The sequence below is a fragment of the Amborella trichopoda genome, chromosome 5 (genome assembly GCF_054954075.1).
Source record: "Amborella trichopoda isolate Santa Cruz 75 chromosome 5, AtrichopodaSantaCruz75HAP2 v2.0, whole genome shotgun sequence".
Taxonomy (NCBI): domain Eukaryota; kingdom Viridiplantae; phylum Streptophyta; class Magnoliopsida; order Amborellales; family Amborellaceae; genus Amborella; species Amborella trichopoda.
In genome coordinates, this window is record NC_142340.1 from 2,429,645 (window position 1) to 2,439,063 (window position 9,419).

The following is a 9,419-nucleotide window of genomic DNA, read 5'->3' on the forward strand; positions in this document are numbered from 1 at the left end:
AAAATTTAATAGCTTGGATGTGTCACGAAGTTCAAAAAAATTTCTTTTGGAGTTTGAGCTTGTCTAACGATAGGATTGCAATCACCCAATTTCACATCCAATAGTCAAGATTAATATAATCACCTTGTACCAAAGGTAAATAGTCACATTCCATACTTTCCCTTTTCTTATTGATTGATTGGCAAAGATGTAAGTAGAACTAAATTGACAAGAAAGAACGTGTGAATCCAATGTATCGGCACACCCTTAATGAGTTGGGTCCTGTATATAGGGCCCCTGAGAGTATAGAAGTTTAGGAGTTGGGTTCTTCATATTGAGCCTAGGGAGGGGGAGAGAGAGCACCATGGACCAAAGGTTGCTTAATGCTTGCGAAACTCGAGACTATGGTGCCTTCAGGGGACTAGTTGAGCAGAATGAACGGATACTAGACATGCAAGTAGCAGTGACTTTTGAGACACCACTTCATCTGGTGTCCCGATACGGGTATACAGACAGCAAAGGATATTGTTAGGTTAAGACCACTCATGGCTTTTGCAGTGAACCACCAAGAGCTTTGCCCAATGCACATGGCTGTTGAAAATAATGAATGCGGAATTGTGATGGAGCTTCTTAGTAATGAAACCCAAAACTCGTGTTTCCAAAGAGATCGAGAGGGGCGGAACCCCGTACATTACATGGCCATGAGGGGGTACGAGGACATGTTGTTTGCAGTCCTCCGGACATGCCCTGAGTCGGCAAAGATCCTCACCGACAGAGGCGAGAACATTCTTCATGTATGTCTCAAGTATAGCCATGAAGAAATGATGATGAAATTGATCACAGAATTTGATTTTGTGCGGAAACTCATTCAGCAGAGGGATTATGATGGCAAGAGTGTTTTCGAGCTTGCAGATTCTAGTTTGGGACCTGAGGTAGTAAGTGCCGTCTACGTCTTTAGTAAACCTATATTGAATAGTTAGAAATGTTTAAAGCAAGTTACCATAACTCCCCCTTGTCGGATAGGATTCGGGCGAGTTATTCGGACTCGCCTATAAACTCAAACGAGTTACTTTGCCTTATGGACAAAAGCCGAGTAAGGTGCGCACCATAAATAATGTCATGGTCAATTTAACTCGAATAACAGTTCATGGGCCCATGCTTGGGTTCAAACTCCCTCAAACATCACCATACCACCTTATCCTTTTAAATCCATATCTTGTTTTTTTATATTTTATTTTAATGGGCTCACAACATCCAATCGAGAGGCCGTATGGAAGTTCTTGTAAATGAAAAGTGTAAGTGTGCATATAAACATATGTTTTTATTTTTCTATTTATTTATTTTTAAAGTGAGCTTGACTCGGTCCATAAGCTTTTTTTTTTTTTTTTTTTAATACGACCAGTGAGTTACTCGAACATGCCTGTTTACTCTCTCTGCCAATAAGCTAATACCTTGTCCGAGTCACTGTACCTTAGTTTCAAGAATCAAATATAAGATTGGCAATTACAAGTCCATTAGTGGCTTGAACGGGTGAAGGTGCTTCTTTTAAGAGCACGTAGATTATGCTTCTGCACGAGCAATATTGTGCATTTACTCCGTCACTTAAAACACCTATTTAGAAAGATTTTATAGTATACAATTTTGGGAACTTCATAAAAATAACTAGATGCTTATTTTCAAAAGAAAAAAATCCGAATTTTTTATTTTGTGACACTTAGATCTAGTCCTTTCAAAAATTGGATTACCTCAATTCAATCTTGATTCATCAGTTTTTTCTAATAGAGAGCTTATTTTTGGTTTTTTTTTTTTTTCTAGCTGAGATTAGGATATAGGTTGTTGAGATTACTTCAAAAAATTTTAGATTCTAACATGTGTTTTGCCCAAGGGACTAAATGGATTGTGTACATAGGAGTAAGAAATCTTGTAGGTTCTCTTAAATGGGGCAATTTTTTTTATTGGAATTTTGAATCATTAAATTTTTTAAAAAATAGGGCAATTTTAGTTGTACAATAACTTAAACGACCTTTACCCTAATTTCGCCATTTCTGTTAACCCCCGACGGCCATTTTCACCTATTCTCATTTGTTTCTCATAGTTTTTCCTTAAAAACACAAAACCCCCCAATTCAATCGTTTTTTGGCTACTCTACAAAATCAGTAGTGTAAGTTCGTTTGTAGTGAGGCCACAATCCAATGAAATCAAAACTTCGAGGTTTTGTTCCGTTTTTCCCAATTTTGAGGTCTGTTTCTTTGGATTTTAGGTTTTAATCCAAAAAGTAGACTTTCTACACCCACCCATGACCTAGCTCGAGCAGTTCCATTTTTAAAATATTTTAGCCAAATCGTTGCCAACCGTCCATTCAAACTACAATCCATCCCCACCGTTGGTATACTAGCCTCCTCATTAGTGAGACTGCCTATCAAATCCTTTTCATATATATATATATATATTAGGTCTTAGTCCAAGGACACGGTGGTTTGGAGCTTGAATCGCTCATTTATTCCTTGATTTTAGGTTTTCAAATAATTTTTACATTTTCTTTCTCGTTTTCCTGGTAATTCGCATGCGAATTAGCGATCCTATTCTGTTTCCTAGGTACCGAGTTGGACCACTATTTTGATTTTTAAGTCACTTGCAAGAAAACATTTTAAGATTCTGTCGGGCACTCCGCACCAGTTCATAATTGCCTTACTTTTCTTTGTTGAAAATAAAATTATTTCCCTTTGATATTGCTACAAAAAAAAAAAAAGATTTATGCATAAGACAAAGTGTTTGTTGAATCGGTCAACTCACCTGCTGAAAGAACGAGGCTTTTGAAAAGCTAACTCGTAATCTATTTTAAAAAAATTGGTAGTGCAGGTCTTCCTCATTGAATTATCAAAAAAATAAAAAAAAAGTCTTTATAAATAACTGTAACCTCCTATTATTAGTAATTGTGATATCTTTGTATCAAAAATAAAACGGTCTCATTATACACAATTAAGACAAATAATTCACTACTCATCTCTTAACAAAACAAAAAAATACTTATCTCTTAACAAAAAAAACAGAGGTTACCAGGCATAAAAATGTGCAGATGTTGAAGGAATTGCGAGGAGTGGCGGAGAAGGAAAAAGGAGGGTCTGGATGGGATGGTGGGAAGGAGCTGAAGGATGCTCTCAAGTCTACCAAGGACGGCATAGCAGTGGTTGCAGCATTGGTAGCTGCCGCCACCTTCGCCGTAGGCCTCAACCCTCCTGGAGGGGCCTACCATGACGGCCCGAAATTTATCGCCTTCGAAGTACTCAATATTTTGGCTCTCTGTATTTCCATCAACGTTTTGATCAATGCCATCGGTTTCATACCCCATATAAAAGCAGACACAAAACAAATTTCCTTAATGAGCAAAGAACTCGGCTTTTCGATTTGCTTCATGTTGTCGGCCTTCTTCTTGGGGCAAGATCTTCTGCATCTCACCATTAAGGACACATTGTTACCAGTTCGCTGGACTTTGTTCTCGATCATGGCTTTCGTGATACTTCTGCTGTGGACACCGGATACAATGTTGCCGCAAACTGTATTGAAAAATAAAGATAATTCATCTTCTTTGTCTCCGGCTATGGTGGCTCTCTGCATGTGTGCGGTCTGCTGCTTCATGATGTGTGGAAAATCGGGTACGGGAGGGGCATCTAAGAAGCCCAACCAGCAAGAAGAGGCAGCAACAAGGTCGGGTCAATCCAAACAGGGTCAGGATTCAGGTCCAGCACTGGGGTCAACCCAGGTCGGTTTTGGGTCAGGGTCCGACTTGAACCCTAAAGTGTCGGATGAGGTCTAGGATGGAGTCGACCAGTTCGGCCCGATCCAACCTGATATAAATTATATATAGTTCTATAATATAGGAAATAATTTTTTAGTTTTTTAAGCTCAAATAGTTTGACTTATGCGTAATGTGCCTGTTTCCCTGGTCAATGTACAAGTGTACGAGTAAGTGAAATGCCTCCTGTGGCCACTTATCCCTTGTGTTCATGAGGACTGAGTATTACTTTTTCTAGATCTTTATGTTTTGTACTTTTCCATCCATTGATCCGGTTTCAGTTACTAAGTTGATCATTCTTATTTACTTTTATGTTCTTATGGTATTTTCACTCAGAAAAAGCTTTTTAGTATATTTTATTTGAAAATCATGACCGACATTTTGGTGTTTTACTATTTTTTCTTAGGAGCTACACCCTTTAAGGACAAAGGATTTTTTCACTCTGAAATCTTGGGAACCATTTAAGAATTGCCATATGATTATTCTTCCAAAAAATTGAAATTCTATATTTCCAACACTTACATCCTACCATCTAAAAACTGGATCGTCTCCATTTAATCTCAAGAGTTGTTTTTTTTGTTTTTGAAGTGGATAAAGGGTACAATTAAGAGTTTCTTTTTTTTATTATTATTACTAATATTATTATTATTGAGGTTAGTCTATTGGTTGAATAGATTACATCCCAAAATTTAGGGTCTTAATAATTCTAGGTGGGATTTTATCCGATGAAGTGATCCAAAAGCATTCTACTCTTATGGAGTAGAACATCTTTTGGTTTTTATGATTAGGATGTATACATCTTCTTCTTTTCCTTTTTCCTTTTTTTTTTTTTTTTTTTTTTTGAATTAGTGGAGAGAGGGCCTCTACTCTGGTAGGAATTAAGCCTAGGACATAGTGTTGCAAAATCGTCAAGCACTAAAAAAATTAAGCCCGGGCTCTTTTCCTGATTAACGTGTCTTCTTAAGGTTGGTTGCCATGCAATTTGACCAAGGACAAACAAATCGAGCAAAACGGCAGGACAAAAACATAGACAAACAAGAAGAACCTTCCCAAATACTCCATACAAATGGTTCATGTTCATCTCCATAGAGCAGATCCAATTGAGAGATATTCGGGCTCCACTTGGTTCTTCTCCATAGATTAGAAAGAATTATTTATTTTTCTAATACAGCCATCAAAATAGAAATTGAAGATAGAGGTTTGCTAATGACTTAATCCTTGTAGGTTTAATAGATGGGGTTTGGGCATATCCGGATTCTATAGTTTGGATGGAGATTCATGAAACTCAATTCTCACTAATTCTTCTCTGAAGGGAAAAGAGAAAGGAAAGAGGTGCATGAGGGCATGCATATATCTCCTCCTCCCCCTTCCACCCCTTTATCAAGCTGCCTAGTGCATTTTGTAAGGCGGATTGACATGAAAAGCTCTTGAAGCTATCTTAGTTTTTGCTTGAGCCATTGTTCCTGTCTACAAGGAAGAGAATAGATATGAAAGAGGTTCAACACCGCACGAGCTTCGTGATGCAATGGCTTTTTACCTTTTTTTATTCTTGCATAACGCTGTTTCCAGTTATCTGTTCCAAATTTCCACTGGGCTTGGTGATATAATGGCTTTTTGCTTTTTTATGTGATTATTAGAACGTTTTGGGTCTATTTTGCTTTCTTAGGGCATCTACCACTTTTTCAGTTCTATAGAACTAAGGCGCATAGATGGAAATTTTAAAGTATGATAAGATGAAAAGCCTGGATTTATATAGACTAGGGTTTGTTAAGGGATAATGTATGATTTTAAGTGTTGCTTCGATAAATATGTTAGTGTAAACTTTCATATGATGCCATTATAACTTTTCCACATAAGGTTTTAGATGATATTACTTCACAAACAATATAGGATAGCTGTGAGAGCAGCTTTGCTTTATGAGCAGAATGTTGGGTGACTAAGAAACAATATATCCATAGGATGATTGTAGTTGAGATGATGATGTTGAGATGGATGAGTGGCAAGACAATAAAATATATGATTCAAAAAATAAATACATTCGGGAGAACTTAAGTATGGCTTTAATAGGCAATAAGATGAAAGAAATAGACTTAAAGTGCGCTAGCCATGTGATAAGTAAAAAGCTCAGAAAAAAAAAAAAGTAGACTCAAAAGAACATCGTTGGATGTAGTGGGAAAAGAAATGACAACTTCCGGCCTCAATAAGGGTTTGACACTTGATAGAGTAGAATGGCCGACTAGAATTCATAGAGATGACTCAAAATAGTTGGAAAAGGGTTATGATGATGATGATCATGATAGATTTAAAGAAAATTTTACTCTTTCTTTTAATCTTTGGCTCAGTGGTAGACATGTCAGTTTGGGTGTGGGAGGTCAAGGTTCTAATCATTGAAGTTTATCCCAAAAAACCAACCTTATTTTCCCTTTTTTGTAGGAATGAACGCAACCTTAAGTGGTTAAAGAGACAAGTAGTTGCAACATGATGTCTTGAGTTTCATTTCTATTACAGGTAGGAGGACATCTTTCCCGTTGAATTACTCCCTAAAAATTAAAAGAAAATTTGTACAAAATTTTTATTTTATTTTTGGAATTAAAAATAATTTCATATATTCCGTATTTTTCATTCGAATCCCATTTTTTGAAGCATATAATTTGTTTTAATTTAATATTATTTGTATAAATAAAATTAAACTCAAATTAGATATGTTCATACTTGTAAGTTGTAACCATTACAAAGCCAAAAAATAACTAAAATTACTAAAATACCGCTAAATAATGTAGGGGCATTTTTGTTAGTTATTAGTTTTTATTATTTTTTAGATATTTTTATATGTGTGATGGTTAAATTAGAACAAATGCAATTTGAGTTCAACAAGACGTATTAGAAACCTTGAATAGTCATTCATGAATAAGAATTTCAGTGGAAATCACAAATTCGCAGCCAAAGTTTGGGAGTTCCTTCTAGAGTTTAATTCGGAAGGTGCAAATTTTCGGCTGAAACCTTCAATTTTCCCGACTATGTAACAGTGGTACCATTTTGGGGCAAGAAGGTGACTCCTCATTTGGTTTTTAATCCATATTTTTAACAATAACACCATATAAAAATGGTATTAGCATGCATAACACAATAGCAGCAATATAATAATACATTGTCTTAAATAAATTAAGAGTCCTGATGTGATTGGCAGCTAACACAAATTGGGTGAGAGAGAAAGGGAGTGCTCATCACAAGGGACTCTTTGGCCCCTTATGCATGGATAGTTGTCTCCTTATCAATGTTATCAGGTTCGCTTCGTTTTGGTTAAAGCCCCAAACTAGGGAAGTACATTTAATCTCATACATTCAACTTAGAAACAATATTTAAAGAAAATCACTAATTTATTCAAAATTTCAAAGTTCCCTAGTATTTTCAGAAATATGGAAAATACAGCTTAAATCTACTGACGAACTTTTAAACGATGCCTACGTAAACATTTAATAAAAAGATGCCTCCTTTAATGTACTTTTATTGTTTGCAATTTTGTTATCCTCTTTTCAGAAAACAACAGCACTGAATGCTACCCCAATATTCGGATGTAAAATCAATTCCTAACAAAAGTAAAGAGCTCTTCAATGACAATCTAATACGATAGGCCTTGAAATTTATCTTCTACAATAGTTTCTGAAATACTCTGCTTTTGTGTGAATAGTTTCTCAAACATTCATTTGTTGGGTGAATAAATTACAAAATATTTATTTTATTAGTGAAGATTCACTAAAGAAAGAAACCAAACTAAGGGTCCATGTATTTTAGTATTTAACTGTGCTACGGTATTTTATAAGATCCATATCTTTTTATTGTTGAATGCAATTCTTTGATCTAAAAACTCTTTATTATTTGTTCAAGTCATGAAATTTTTATTTACTGTTAATGGAATCAATTTGAGCCCACTGAACGCGAATGGGTTAACAACATTGGATGTACTAGAGAACGATTTGAGAGATCTATGTGACATAGAATAAAGGCAAACTCTCACTGCTGCAGGAGCAAAAAGAAGTCAGGAATCATCCATCAACAAATGAAGTTTTGTCGAAAGACGGCGTATCAATGGGAGTTGTGCAGTTACCACCAAGCACTTCGCGATCGAGACAGACCAGCTGCATAACAAGAGCAAAACAGTTGGAGAAGACACATTGAGAAGCATGACCAGCAGCTAAGCAAGAGCACGAGCACTATCATGGTAGTAGCAGAAAATAATCTATTTATGATTTTTTGATGGATCCCAAATTCTTAGATCTAACAGATCTTTTCAAATACACACTTTACCTGAGGGAACGAATGAATAGATTGCTCCCACATGAACATTGTACGTGAACTCTTTGGTATATGCTCTATCTTGAAAAAAGACTATCTAACTTTTGAACTGACAGATCTAGATGTTTAAAAACCTGAAATTTTAGCATTCTTCTTGAAGATATGATGATTGAAAAATGGGTTCCAAAACAAAAGATCGGGGCGCATAAGTAATAAGTGTGAGGTGGTCCCGCAGCTATAAGCACCAACGATTGAAAGCATCGCACTTGATGATTTGCCAATCCATTATGGCGATGTGCGGGAATGAGGTGCGTCGCATAGCCCACACGCATGCCAATAGAGGAAGTGCACAACAATCTCAAGATTCTCTCATTTTATCTTTTTGCTTGCTCTCGCGGGAGCAACCGACTGGGGATGTATTTTCTTTGGGCTAAGATATTTTTCCTTCAGTGTGTACAACATGCTCCAGGGGAAACATACAGTATAACAGCACCCTGCGGCTAATTGGGAGGATTTTTTCCCAATATGGAAATTTAGGATCCATTAAAAGATCATCGGATGATTATTTTTTTTAAAGAAATGGATTTTGCGTTCTTAAACACCCATATCATACCCCTTAAAAAATTAGACGATTTTTGTTCAATTTTAGGGCATATTTCTCATGAAATACATAGATAGTTCAATCTTATTTCTATTTTTTTTTTTATTAATTTTTTTTTTATTTTTTTTTTTTGGAGGGGTTAGATCAGTGGGGAATACAGGCCCCTACCCATTTTTATAAATAATTAGCAATTTTTTAATACGTCAGTGGGAATAGAAACCTAGATAGGTAACTGAGGCTCAAGTTGTGCTACCACCGTGGCCTCAACCCCATTCCCATTATTTCTTTAAGGTTTTGCCTAGGTTCAAGACGTTGCATCCCAAAAATTTGGGGTCCAAAATATGTTGCTAACTTGTACTTCACCCGAATAAGCAGATCAACTTTTTACTTTTCTTATCCACGTTAACTTTATTTTTATAGGGATTGCATACAATGAAACTATTTATCTTTATTATTCATTGCATGTAAAATTGGATGGCTTGGGCTAGTCACTATTTTTTGAGAAAAAAAATTGTGAACTTTAAGTGTCTTTATTGACACTCTTACAACCACCCAATATGAAATCCAAGTGACGAAGTGATTGTGATCTACTTATACAAAAAGTAAATGCTCTCTTTATATGCTTTCCATTTTAATATGAAAATGGCTTTTACGCTTTACAAAAACAATATTGGCTTTACTTTAAGGGCTTAATACTTTAACCTGGGTATAAAACGGATCCTCAAGGCCATTAAAGACCTCAACTTTCTAGCC

The 9,419-nt window shown here is 35.9% G+C and overlaps 1 protein-coding gene across 1 annotated transcript; it reads left to right on the forward strand.

Moving 5' to 3' along the window:
- The first annotated feature begins 524 nt into the window (after positions 1 to 524).
- On the forward strand, positions 525 to 3,793 carry LOC18426733 (uncharacterized). The gene is made up of 2 exons (XM_006833375.2): positions 525 to 911; positions 3,056 to 3,793. Exons 1-2 carry the CDS (start codon positions 525 to 527, stop codon positions 3,791 to 3,793), a joined length of 1,125 nt encoding a protein of 374 aa, XP_006833438.2.
- The last annotated feature ends 5,626 nt before the right edge of the window (positions 3,794 to 9,419 follow it).

Excerpts from the sequence above, each read along its gene's own strand:
- LOC18426733 (XM_006833375.2), top strand. The coding sequence starts at position 525 with ATGGCTTTTGCAGTGAACCACCAAGAGCTTTGCCCAATGCACATGGCT. Across the intron at positions 912-3,055 it reads ATTCTAGTTTGGGACCTGAG|ATGTTGAAGGAATTGCGAGG; the intron begins GTAGTAAGTGCC and ends AAAAATGTGCAG.